At 46.7% G+C, this 12508-nt stretch overlaps 2 protein-coding genes across 2 annotated transcripts; both read left to right on the forward strand.

Annotated features, from left to right (window-relative positions):
* The first annotated feature begins 295 nt into the window (after nucleotides 1-295).
* LOC107278383 (cytochrome P450 89A2) lies at nucleotides 296-2420 on the forward strand. Its single transcript, XM_066304575.1, has 3 exons — nucleotides 296-671; nucleotides 749-1407; nucleotides 2088-2420. The coding sequence occupies exons 1-3, from the start codon at nucleotides 296-298 to the stop codon at nucleotides 2418-2420; spliced, it is 1368 nt and encodes a 455-aa protein (XP_066160672.1).
* Nucleotides 2421-5995: 3575 nt separating this feature from the next.
* On the forward strand, nucleotides 5996-11216 carry LOC4349092 (probable serine protease EDA2). The gene is made up of 14 exons (XM_015759363.3): nucleotides 5996-6300; nucleotides 7032-7157; nucleotides 7321-7476; nucleotides 7556-7738; nucleotides 7837-7953; nucleotides 8461-8514; nucleotides 8594-8665; nucleotides 8880-8991; nucleotides 9121-9217; nucleotides 9367-9461; nucleotides 10026-10100; nucleotides 10240-10323; nucleotides 10535-10633; nucleotides 10834-11216. The coding sequence occupies exons 1-14, from the start codon at nucleotides 6100-6102 to the stop codon at nucleotides 10884-10886; spliced, it is 1524 nt and encodes a 507-aa protein (XP_015614849.1). The 5' UTR covers nucleotides 5996-6099; the 3' UTR covers nucleotides 10887-11216.
* The last annotated feature ends 1292 nt before the right edge of the window (nucleotides 11217-12508 follow it).

The raw sequence follows: 12508 nt of genomic DNA on the forward strand, positions 1-12508 counted from the left end.
CTGGAAGAACAACCGACGAATGCAAGTTGTTGCAGTGACTAAATCTCAGAAGAAAAGAAGCCATATGCATGATTAACAATACAAAATACTCCCAAATCACAATTTATAGCTCATGCTGATAGGATAGATTTCAACGAATCTATGCAAGAGGGCGATGATTAAATTAGCTGGCGATTGACCGGGGCCAAGTAGCCTTAAAAGAAAGCAACGTCTCGGTCTTTTTTTTTCTTTTACTAATAAAGCTAATAATCACACACTGGATTGGATGCATGCAGAGCTGACGAGCACGACGACCATGGAGATGGGCAGCTTGCTACCTCACGCCGCCTCACTATTCGCTGTTTCCATGGCGAGCTTGATGATTGCAGCGGTGCTTTCCATCGTCAGGCGGCCGTGGCCGTGGAAGACGGCGGCGATCAGCCGGGAAGCCGTGCTCCGCCTCCTCGGCGTCCGCCTGGGCGACGTGCCGACGACCGTCGTCAGGGACGGCGCCGTCGCGGTCGACGCGCTCGTCCGCCGCGCCGACGCGTTCTCCGACCGCCCCGCCGGCGGCGGCGCCACCTCCATCGTCTCCGGCGGCCGCGCCCACAACATCAACACCGTGCCGCACGGCCCGCTCTGGGTCGCGCTCCGCCGCAACCTCACCTCGGAGGCGTTCCACCCGGTGCATGGCCTCGCGCGCGCCGCGCCCGGGCGCTCGTCGAGGACGTCTCGGCCTCCGCGGCGCGCTCCGCCGGCGGAGGGGCAGGCGTGGTGGTGCCCGTCCGCGACTGCCTGTACGCCGCGCTGTTCGCGCTCAATGTGGCCACGTGCTTCGGCGACGGCGTGGACGGCGAGCTCGTCGGCGCCATGCGCGCCGCGCAGCAGGAGTTCCTCCGCTTCCTCCCCCGCGCCCGCGTCTTCTCCACGTTCCAGAAGGCGGCGAGGCTGGTGTACCCGGACCGATGGAAGCAGCTGCTCCGCCATCGCCGGAGGCAAGAAGAGATGTATCTCCCACTGATCAGAGCAATCAACGAGCAGCGCCGCACCCGCGGCACGCCATCTCCGCCGCCGCCGACGACGTACGTGGACACTCTCCTGTACCTCGAGGTCCCGGCGGACGACGGGCGGCGTCGGCGGAAGCTCTCCGACGGCGAGATGGTGGGCCTCGTGTCGGAGTACCTGGGCGCGGCGACGGGGACGGTGGTCGCCCAGCTGGAGTGGGCGCTGGCGAACCTAGTGCGGCGGCCGGACATCCAGACGCGGCTGTGCGGCGAGGTCGAGGCGGCCGCCGGCGGCGAGCCGTGCGCGTACCTGAGGGCCGTGGTGATGGAGTGCCTGCGGCGGCATCCTCCGGTCTCGTCCGTGCAGCGGCACATGGTGCGCGACGTGATGCTCGGCGGCGCGCACGTCGCGCGGGGTAACGTGGTCAGCTTCGCCATAGAAGAAATCGGGAGAAGACAACATGGTATGCACGAGAAGCTTGGTGCGGCGCTGCCGCACAGAATTTTTTTTCCGTATGCACAGTAGCGTCATCAACGTGTCACATAATTATTTTTTTCCATCACACGGAAAACTCACAAACGCACAGTGATAAACTCAGGAAAAAAAAAACCTGAAATACTATACATATCAATTATCTAATTTTTTAACTTTTATATTAGCTAGAAAAAATACCCGTACATTGCAACGGGTGAAGGTTATTTCATTATTATTGTTATACGGTTTAGATAAGATGGAATTCACTGTAGAAATTCACTTGGATATATAATTTTTTTCATAAAATCATAAGTTACAATTAGGAGTTCGATCATCTCAAGTTAGCATGTAAGTTTTTCTAAATAGATTTTTTATACAACTTCTTCTGTATTTTCAAAAGAGAACATACTTAAAGCCCGACTCAAATATAGATATGTATTTCTAAAAACGAACTTAAAAACCGACTCATATACAGATGACGTATGTCACAGCTGAGAAAATGGACACGTGTCAAAAAGTTGATGGCCGGTGAATCCACTAATCAGCTGCAGCGTACAACAGCCATCTTTAGATATATAGATAGATACGTCTTATATACACTAACTAGTGTCTCTCAACTCCACTATCAGATATGGACATCGTCGGAAGAGTTCTCGCCAGAGAGGTTCATGGAGGGCGGGGAAGAAGGGGTGAGGTTGGCCATCGGCAGCAAGCAGGAGGCAACAACTAAGGTGAAAATGATGCCGTTCAGCGCCGGGCGAAGGACGTGCCCCGGGATGGGATATGCCATCCTGCACCTGGAGTACTTTCTCGCGAATCTGGTCACGGCCTTCGAGTGGCGCCGAGTCCCATGGGAGGAGGAGGTGGATCTCACGGCGGACTACGGGTTCATCACCACCATGCAGCACCCGCTCCGTGCATTGGTCGTGCCACTGAGTAATGACAGATCGACAGTGGTTTGATATATATCGTGATCATTGTGATAAGTAACAATTTTTTTTCTGTGAAAATTCTGTGAGAACAAGCTTACTTTGTAAATTTGAATAGAACAAACAGTGGAATAAACATGTTTCCAGCAAGGGAGTGTCTGGATTTCAGTTGACTGAAATTTATGAAAATTCCAGTCTCTTTTTCATTCCTTAGATAACAATCCAATGATTCTAGTTACCCTTCCTATTTTTCTCCTTATATGTAAAAGGTTGAGCATTATATTTGAACATACAGAATTACAATAAATAAACATGCTATTCATAAAAGTTATAAAATTACATGGAAAAAAAATCCAAACTTAGATAAAAACAAAGTAAAACTATATCTATACCTAATTAAAAAATAAGCAAGGTTCCGTCAAAAAAAATCCGTCCGTCTTTTTTTATTTTTCGCCCTTTTTTTCTTTTTTTTCCTGTCCGTTTTCCTTTTTTTTTCTCCGTCCGTTTCTTTTCCTTCTTTCTGTCCGATTCTTTTTTCTTTTTTTATCCGTATATTTTTTCTTTCTTTATGTCCTTTCCACTCTTTTTCTTTTTTTCACAATTTTTTCCGTCTGTCTTTTTTTTTCCATCTGCTTTTTTTCTCTTCGCCTTTTTTCACTTTTTTCCCATGCTGTTTTTTTACCTTTTTTTCAGGCCTTTTTACCGGGTTTTTTTTCATATGTTTGTTGCTGTTTTTTAGTTGTATTTTCTCGCACGCGATAAGGATTTGTTCTTTTATATGCCATGCCTTTTTATCGTCCGGCTGAACACTAGCGTCGCCGCTAGGTCGATCTGTCTTCCCATGCGTTTCGTCCACCAATTGATTGCCAAAAATTAATTCCCCACTGCTCCCTCATCATTTTCCTATGATTTTCTCTTTTAACTCTGTTTTAATTCACTGAATTTAATCTCTATTTTAAAATCACCATTTTTATCCCGAGTTTTATCGCTCCGATTTTAATAAAAACGGAAAGAGGAGATCGAGTGTATCAAAAACCCTCAAACCAATTTTGAAAGATCGAGAAAGATTCGACCGGATTTGATGGAAGGATCGGTTTTGGCATGTACGGACATGACATTAGCTTTCGGAGGTTGAAAAGGACAGTCAGCTATGCGAGCCGGACTTACAACTCCACTTGACAAGGAATGAAATGAGCTTTTTTGTCCAAAACCAAAGAGTAAAATATATAACGATCCAAAAATATTTTTACCCGTGGCAAAGCACGGGCATTTTTTCTAGTATACAACAAAATTGCAACTAAAAGAAGTAACATTGCACATCATATTTCACTACAATTTTAGAGGTAGTGGGGCTGAAATCTAGCGATACCACTACAACAATGGAAGTAACTGCACCGTGCCTTTATCACTGACATGTGGACCCGATGTGTCGTTGGGTCTATATATCAGTGACAAAGGCACGGTGCAGTCGACTGCTGAGAATCTCAATCCCAATGGAACATCCTCTCTTCTCTCTCTCTCTCAAAGAACAATGGACTCCCGGTCCATCCAGAAACCAAACGAGGCCCAGGGCCCAATAGGCAACCACACGGGCTCGCTCTACGGCCCCGTGGAATAAGTCCATTTTTCCTCCCTCATTCTTGCGCTTGCGTGAATAACATCCCTCAACCGGAAAACCGGGTATAACATCTCCTTCATCTCTGAAAACCAGAGCAAATCACCTCCCTCGGTGGTTTTGCTGGCGGTTTCGTCCGACGTGGCGTTGTTGACCCGTTGACAAGCTGACTCAGCATGGTGGGACCCACATGTCAATGTCAGTGTGGAGCGTGCGCTCTCTCTCTCTCTCCCTTATCTCTCTCTCTCTCCCTCGGCCTTTCTCTTCACTTTGGCGGGGTAGGGGCGCGGCCGGCGGTGGCCCTCGTTGGCGGCAGCTGCGCTCGCTAGCGACGAACGGGGAGTAGACTAGCGGAGAGGAGCTGGGCATCGGCGGCGGGGAGTGGTCGCGTCGTGGCCACCCTAGCAGCGAGCTTGCACCTGCATACCGGCGACGAACCCCGAGCCTGCGCACCCAGTGGCGACCTCGCGTCCGCATCTAGGCGGCGCCGTCGCTCCGCCACAACGCCCGGCCGGAGAGGACAAGAAACAAAGAAGAAAAGCAAAAGGAAAGAAAAGAAAAGAAAAGCGGCGGCATCGGCGCCATGGAAACTGGTCATGCATCCGCTCCACACGCTGATGCACCGCAGCACCGACTGCCCATGACGCTAGCCGCTCGGCCTGGATGCGCCGCCGCCACACGGTCGCGCCATGACGAGCGAATTGCCGGAGCAACAAGAAACAAAGAAGAGAAGAAATGATGAGCGAATTTCACCACTCATACTATGCAGTTTGTACCGGGCAGAGATGGTCATCAAATGCACTAAAAAAATGAAGCAAATTGAGCTCAAAATGAAGTGGTAGATCTCACCCTATCGATCAGCACCGGGAGACCAGCCGCCGAAACATACGGCTCGATGAGCTTCGCGGAGGAGAGCCGCACCCCGACGCTCTCGAGCAGCGGCACCACGCCGCGGCCGTGCCTACTCTTCGCCTTCCCCATGTAGTACACCTTCCTCCCGAACCCGAGCCCGGCCATCTCCACCTCGCGGCCCGCCCCAACCCCGGAGCTCCACGACTCCCAGAGCCCGAGCTCGTCGAGCTCGCGGACGCCGTCGGCGAGCATGGCGGCGTACCCCGGGGCGCGCGCGGCGATGGAAGCCGCATCAGCCGGGGAGGCCCCGTGCTCTCGGAGGAGCTCCGCGACGGCGCGCTCGGCCTCCAGCGCGTCACAGGAACGCGAGGTGGAGGCAGTCTCGGCATCGGCGGGGGATGCGCAGGCAGCGACGGGGTCGCGGCGGCGCGGGAGAGGACGCGGAGAGGACGTCGGTCGCCGGCCGCACTGGCGCCGATCCAGCCAACCGTCACGCCTCCCTGGCCGCATCGCCGTCCGCGCCGCGCCAGGTCGCCGCGCTGCCCCGTGCCCAGCCTCGCCAGCCGCCGCCATCCGCCGTGCCCGCGCAAGGTTGGCCCACTGCGCACGACCGCCCGTAGCCGACCACCGCGCCGCCCGCTGCCGTGCGCTCTCCCGCATCACCGCCGCCGCACGGCTACCTCTCTCCGTCGCAACGCGCTGCCCTGCCGCCTTGGCCCGACCCACGTCGATGAGCCACACCGGGGTGAAGGGAAAGGACGGGGGGGAGAGAGAGCGCTACACACTGACATGTGGGTCCCACCACGCTGAGTCAGCTTGTCAACCAGGTCAACAATGCCACGTCGGAAAAACCACCAAGGGAGGAGGTGATTTGCTCTGGTTTTAGAGATGAAGGAGGAGTTATACCCGTTTTTCCAGTTAAGGTATGCTATTCACACAAACGCAAGAGATGAGGGAGGCAAATTGGACTTATTCCACGGCCCCGTACCCCGTATTTCCTAGGCCGTATACCGTATCCTCCTCGTCACACCCTACCCTACGCCCGGATAAAATCTCGTACACATCCCGTAGCGGTAGCAATACACTTTGCACGTTACCTCTTCAGTTCTCAAAAAAAAAAAAAAAATCCTCTTCCACTTCTGACTTCTCGCCAAGGGAGGTTGCTTCGCTTTGCTTGCTCGCGTCGGAAACGCATCGTCTCCTCTCCGCCGCCGCAGCGGAAGCGGAAGCGCGCGCGAGAGAGAGATGGCGTCCAGCGCCGTCGGCGCCGCAGTCGCCGCCGTGGCGGTGCTCCTGCTGCTGGCTCCCGGGGCGGAGCCGATCGGGCTGTGGCTGCCGCCTCCCACCGGTGGCGGGGGGCGCCTCGGCGGCGCCGCCGCACCAGGCAGGTACCTGACGCAGGAGGAGCGGTGGATGGACCAGACCCTCGACCACTTCAACCCCACCGTTGAGTCCCGATCTCCCACCACCGCCTCCTCTTTCGGTTTCTCGGTTGAATTGGTTGATCCGCGCTCTTGTTCAGTTCCTCGTTTTTGCTCTTCGTGCGCAACGGGACAATGGGTTGGGGGAATTGGGGATATGGGGAAGTGGATTTGTGCTGTGCCGTCACTTTGCATCAGTTTGGTCTTTGGCTCTGTCGGAATCTAGTCAATCTATATCCTAGTATAGTCTCCAGTGTGAGAACTAAGCGAATTGGTACTGAATTAGCACGCCCACGTCCGCACTGGCACAATCGATTGATTTTGAAGCTGGGAGAATTTATGGAGTTTGAGGATGCTAAAGAAATTTCTGTTTTGTTTCATAGATTTCATGTGAGCTTCACTTTTGATAACGCCATTCCGATGTTCATGTCCCGTACACATAATGTTCATGAGACTTTCGGACCTCATAAAAAGGCAATCGGTACTTCAGCGGTATAATGTTGATGTTCCCCTTTGTATATATGTTGTGTATCTGAAAATTTACGAGCCTGCTAGACTTGCTACATAACAAACTAGCGCTTCACTGTTGTCCATAATCCCCTCTTGACTAGTGATTCAAGTTGTTTCAAATGTGATGTGATATGGAGTAATGTTGATGCATTCTACCATCGTTGTTAGATGTTCTCTTTCTTTCTTTCTTTCTTTCTTTCTTTTTTTTTTTGGCATTCATGGACCTTTATTTTATTTTCAATGCAGGACCATCGGCAATTCAAGCAGCGTTACTATGAATTCCTTGATTACTACCGAGCTCCAAAAGGGCCAATTTTCTTATATATCTGTGGAGAATCTTCGTGCAACGGGATTCCTAACAGCTACTTAGCTGTGAGTATGCTCAAGTATATAGTTGTACAGTTTCCAACTGGAGCAATTAGACATTATTTGTTACACATTCTAGGTGTGATCTATACTTTAAGCATATGGTTATATTTTACTTCACCTGTTTTGATAACATACACATGGGATGGTTTGTGTGTGATGTGTGTAGGTGATGGCAAAGAAGTTTGGTGCGGCAGTGGTCTCCCCTGAGCATCGGTACTACGGAAAGAGTTCCCCTTTTGAGAGTTTGACAACGGAAAATCTAAGGTTCTTGTCATCAAAACAGGCCTTGTTTGATCTGGCTGTTTTCCGCCAATATTATCAGGTGGGCATAGGACCGTTTGTACTGTCTATGTCCAAACGAGTGTACCTACTGATCTGAGTTTGGCTTCTCTTATTTGAAGGAAACTTTGAATGCTAAGTATAATCGCTCAGGAGCAGACAGTTCTTGGTTTGTTTTTGGAGGGTCGTACGCTGGAGCACTTAGTGCTTGGTTCAGATTGAAGTTCCCTCACTTGACATGTGGAAGTCTTGCGAGTTCAGGAGTTGTTCTTTCTGTTTACAACTATACTGACTTTGACAAACAGGTAACTACAGGTGCAGATCCTTAATCATGTTATAATGTTATCGCATTTTGGCATGCACCTAAAAGTTCTACCTTTCTGCATGATTCACATCTCTGAAGATTGGTGAGTCAGCTGGCCCTGAATGCAAAGCAGCACTACAAGAAACAACAAAACTTGTTGACGGACAACTTCAGTCTGGTCGCAATGCAGTTAAACAACTCTTTGGAGCATCAACGGTAATCCTCTATGTGATATGCAAGTATATTTCTTTTGCTTTGACAGCTTACTGATTTTTATATTACCTGCCTGGTTTCAGTATGACAAAACATGAAAGGAGAAAACTGTATAAAGAGGTCAAGCTAACTTTAAGGGTAAAGTAGTGGTGCTAAAAAATAGCTTCTCAAATATATTAAATATTTCCCTGACTTTGCATTCTGAAACTTGTTTGGAGATCATGTAATAATCTAGTGGGTTCCGTTCAGTTTTCAGACAACTGGCATTGTTATACCAAACTAAGAAACTGCTTATCAAAAATATATTATGGAGTATCCAAGTCTATGGACCTTCTATAATTTCATTAGAACTAAGTTTGAAGTGAACCGCCACGTCCTTAAACTGCCATTGTGCACTTGTGCCATCAACCTTATGACCACTTATGTTAGTTCCTTGCATGGTATAAAATATCATTTGAATGCTCTAATAGTGTATTTAATTATTTACCAACTTCTTTCGGATGCTTGCAGTTAGCAAATGATGGTGACTTCCTCTTTCTACTGGCGGATGCAGCAGCTATTGCGGTATGCTAAATGTACATTTATTTTGACTTTATAATCTGTCAGATGCAATTGTTGTATTAAAATCTTATACCATGTGCAGTTCCAATACGGTAATCCTGATGCTTTGTGCTCCCCAATAGTTGAAGCAAAGAAGAATGGCACAGATTTGGTGGTAAGTAATACCTCCCTTTGGTGATAGGAATTAAGAATGATCTGAGATAGGTTGAAAGGATAAAGTTGCCAGCAATTCCAGATACACACATACAAAAAAAAAACATGTTTGTAATCATTAGTAAGCATGTGATAAGTCCTTGTCAAACTTGACTCTTATTTAGTTGTTCCACCATGCCTTTTGGTGACCTTGCTTGCTCTATTCTGCTGTGCAGGAAACATTTGCTCGCTATGTGAAAGATTATTACATAGGAACATTTGGAGCATCAGTTGCATCATATGATCAAGAATATTTGAAGAACACAACTCCACCTCCTGCTGAATCTGGTAATTACGAACCCTGATATTCTATATTACCAAATGTCATGCTTTGAGAATTTGAAATGCAGCACTTAATGAATAGACAGTGGCCAATTGTTTATGTTGCCTATGCATTTAATTATTGATTTTATTTAGCATATAGGTTATGGTGGTACCAAGTTTGCAGTGAAGTTGCATATTTCCAAGTGGCTCCAAAAAATGATAGTGTCCGTTCTGCAAAGATTGACACAAGGTTACTAGATCTACTTTCCTCAAATAAATATTCCACTGGAAGCTATCTTACCTTATCGATTTAGATCTGCTATCTATAATCTTCTCTTTTTCAAGATGTGACTATGCTTCTAGATATTGTATTTATATAAGTTCCTCTTTTCTTTCTAGGTACCATTTGGACTTGTGCAGAAATGTTTTTGGGGAAGGAGTTTACCCTGATGTATTCATGACAAATTTATACTATGGAGGCACAAGAATTGCAGGTATATCATTTTTTTCTTTGAATAATTAGCTTCAATCATGTTACCTGTTTTGTTTCTTCAAGTATGGTCGTTTGGATCTCAATTAAGGTATGGTGCTAGTCTGCAGCAAGCTACAATATTATTTTTTACTTAACCTTGAAACTCTTCCCCTTCCCCTCTCTAAATGGAAAAACTAGACAAGAGATGAAGAGAGAAATAACAACCACAAGGTTCTAGATGTTCATATTACTGGATCATATTGTGTGCCTCAAGTGATTGAGCTGCACTAGTAATGCAAGTGTGTAAAGGTCATGCTCAGTGAGTGATGGTAAATAGAAGACTAGAGAGTTAAATGGCCTTATATGATTATATCTGCAGTGCTAATAGCCGCTTTTTATCACAAACAAGTTCCATATATTATAACGATATCATGAATTTTGAATGGATATTATGGATAACCAAGAATGTGCATAATGGTCTGTGGGAAGTACTGTGTATGCAGTATGACATCCAAAGCCTATAATCATTATTCTGCAGGCAATCAATTCTTGTATTTTTTTTAATCAATATACTGCATGCCTGCAGGTTCGAAAATTGTTTTTGCAAACGGCTCTCAAGATCCATGGCGCCATGCTTCTAAGCAGAAATCATCAAAAGAATGTGAGCATCTGTACAGTCCTGGCCATTTCTTTGTTTCAATAGCACTGTTTTTGTATCTCATATGAGCATGGTTAAATAGTGTGAATGCATTTTTTATGGCATTATGATATGCTTACAAATTATTTTTCAATGGGTACAGTGCCGTCATACTTAATTGAGTGCAGCAATTGCGGACATTGCAGTGATCTATCTGGATGCCCTCAAGCTCCTTCACATATTGAAGGTACATCCAACATTCCAGCCTTTGCTGAAGCCTCTCTTGAGGACAGTACTGCAGGGAAAATGTGACTTTCCTTTTTAGCTGTAGATTTTAACTTAAACTAGAGACTTGATAACTGTCTTTGCCTCGTCTAGTATTAAGATATATCAAGTCTCTAGTTTGAGTTGTGAGTTGTGACCAAGCCCATAATATGTTTGTATTTTGTGTTTACCAGGTGACTCGTCTAATTGTTCATCTCCAGAAGCTGTGAACAAAGTAAGAAAGCAGATCGTCGATCACATTGATTTATGGTTATCAGAATGTCAAGAGCAAGGTTGGTTTTGGCTGTCCAGCTATTATACTATTGAACTATAGTGATTGCAAAAAAAAAAAAGAAAGTTATAACTAATACATCCATATTAGTTGTTCTGAGCTTCTGCTTTTCTCGATCACTCTGACTTCGTGACAAACACATTTGCAGTTCACTTCAAATTCAATTTTGGTCAATGACATCTTTGCTCTACCTAATCTCAGGACACGACAATGAGCCATTGCTGGGCAGTAGATGGAGCATAGCTACTTACTGATTACCTGCTCGAGCTACCAACCATATGTTCAAAAGGCCATGAGTACAAGACAATGCAGCTGTCATTTAGACTAGTATGATTCACTCAAATAATACGGACAGTTGGTTGTTCCAAGCATTCTCATGGTACCAAGCATTATCCTCAGGACTGCGGTAACAATTGCTCAAACACTACTATGGTGACGACCTCTGTCATTTGTCAATAACCTTACAGGTTGCTCTCAGGCTCCCCCATTCTGCAGAAGATTACCATGATATGTAAAATGTTACTGAATTATGTACAAGATAAACTTTGTTTATTCATGAGACTAAGATATTAGATAACCGGGTACATCCTACTCCAACCATTTTTAACATGAGATATGACTACATCTTTTTTTCTTAGAAAAGCCTGACCATAAGGGATACATCTTATAGATATTATAGTTATATTTTAATAGAAAAGTAATGATCAAAGTTAAACCTAGGAGGCCAAAAATGTCAATGGTATAAAGCATTTGTGACTAGGGGGAGTACAGGCAACACATAAAATGCAATTTATGCACGGAACAGTATTAAAAGAAGTCATATAGGAAGGATTTAGGCCACACATTAAGGATCAAGCCACCAGTGGTACTGCATGGTTATTAGACAACCACACATTCAGGATCAAACCACCAGTACTACTTGATAATAAGATCAACCTTCTAGATAAACTAAAACACATTCAACCTTGTTCTCCACAGAAGCTATGAAAAATCATACCATAATATTAAGGCTTCATCACATCACTTGACAATGCATCGTAGATCATCAAATCTTCATCCTTTTTGCACTTACCTCCACTGCTTAGAAGCCCAATCTAGCAGAAACAGATATATTTGTCACACATACTTTGTTAAAATTGATCAGAGTGACTCTTTAGACTTTATCTACTTCCAAAAAAAAAAAGTCTGCCCTATCACAATGTTAAGTGCAGTGCAAAGTGGAGTTATGTATAACAACTTCTTCCTTTCAGGACTACAAATTCGAACAACTTTAGAATAAAAGAAAGCCAGAAGACAGCTAGCTGCAACAAGAACTGTGTACCAAAATTTGTTATTTCCATATCAAATTGTGGACCACTAGTTTCTAACAGTAAGGAACACCCACATACCATTCTAATGTATATTCCAAGGCATTCCATTTTAATAGCCTGCTCACATGTACATTTGTCAAGGGTGGTACTTGTACATGTCACAGCTTACTTCAGACCCCTGTTCTTGTTCACTTTTAGTTTGAAGTTATGCTTCCCGATTCGTCCAGTTTTGTGTTGACGTCGAATGATCATCCTGTAGATCGAGTGTCCATGTGGTGATGGTGATCTCGGCGGTCGACGGTGGTAGTACACTGTGGCCATCCATGAATCCGCCGCCGGTGGCGGCTGGCGCGATGACGGTCGCGCGGCCGGGGCTCGAGTGGGAGTCGGAGTAGGGGACGCCGGGGACCGTGGAGAGCGGCGGCGAACTCGATCGGGCGGCGGCGTCGTAGACGAGGTAGCACCCCATGGACGAGGAGGCGGGGCGGTACGGGCCGGCGTAGAGGGCGACGAGGTTGCCGCCGGCCGCCGCGACGACGCCGGAGTCGATCTGCCGCCCGAACTGC

Source organism: Oryza sativa, chromosome 10 (genome assembly GCF_034140825.1).
Source record: "Oryza sativa Japonica Group chromosome 10, ASM3414082v1".
NCBI lineage: Eukaryota > Viridiplantae > Streptophyta > Magnoliopsida > Poales > Poaceae > Oryza > Oryza sativa.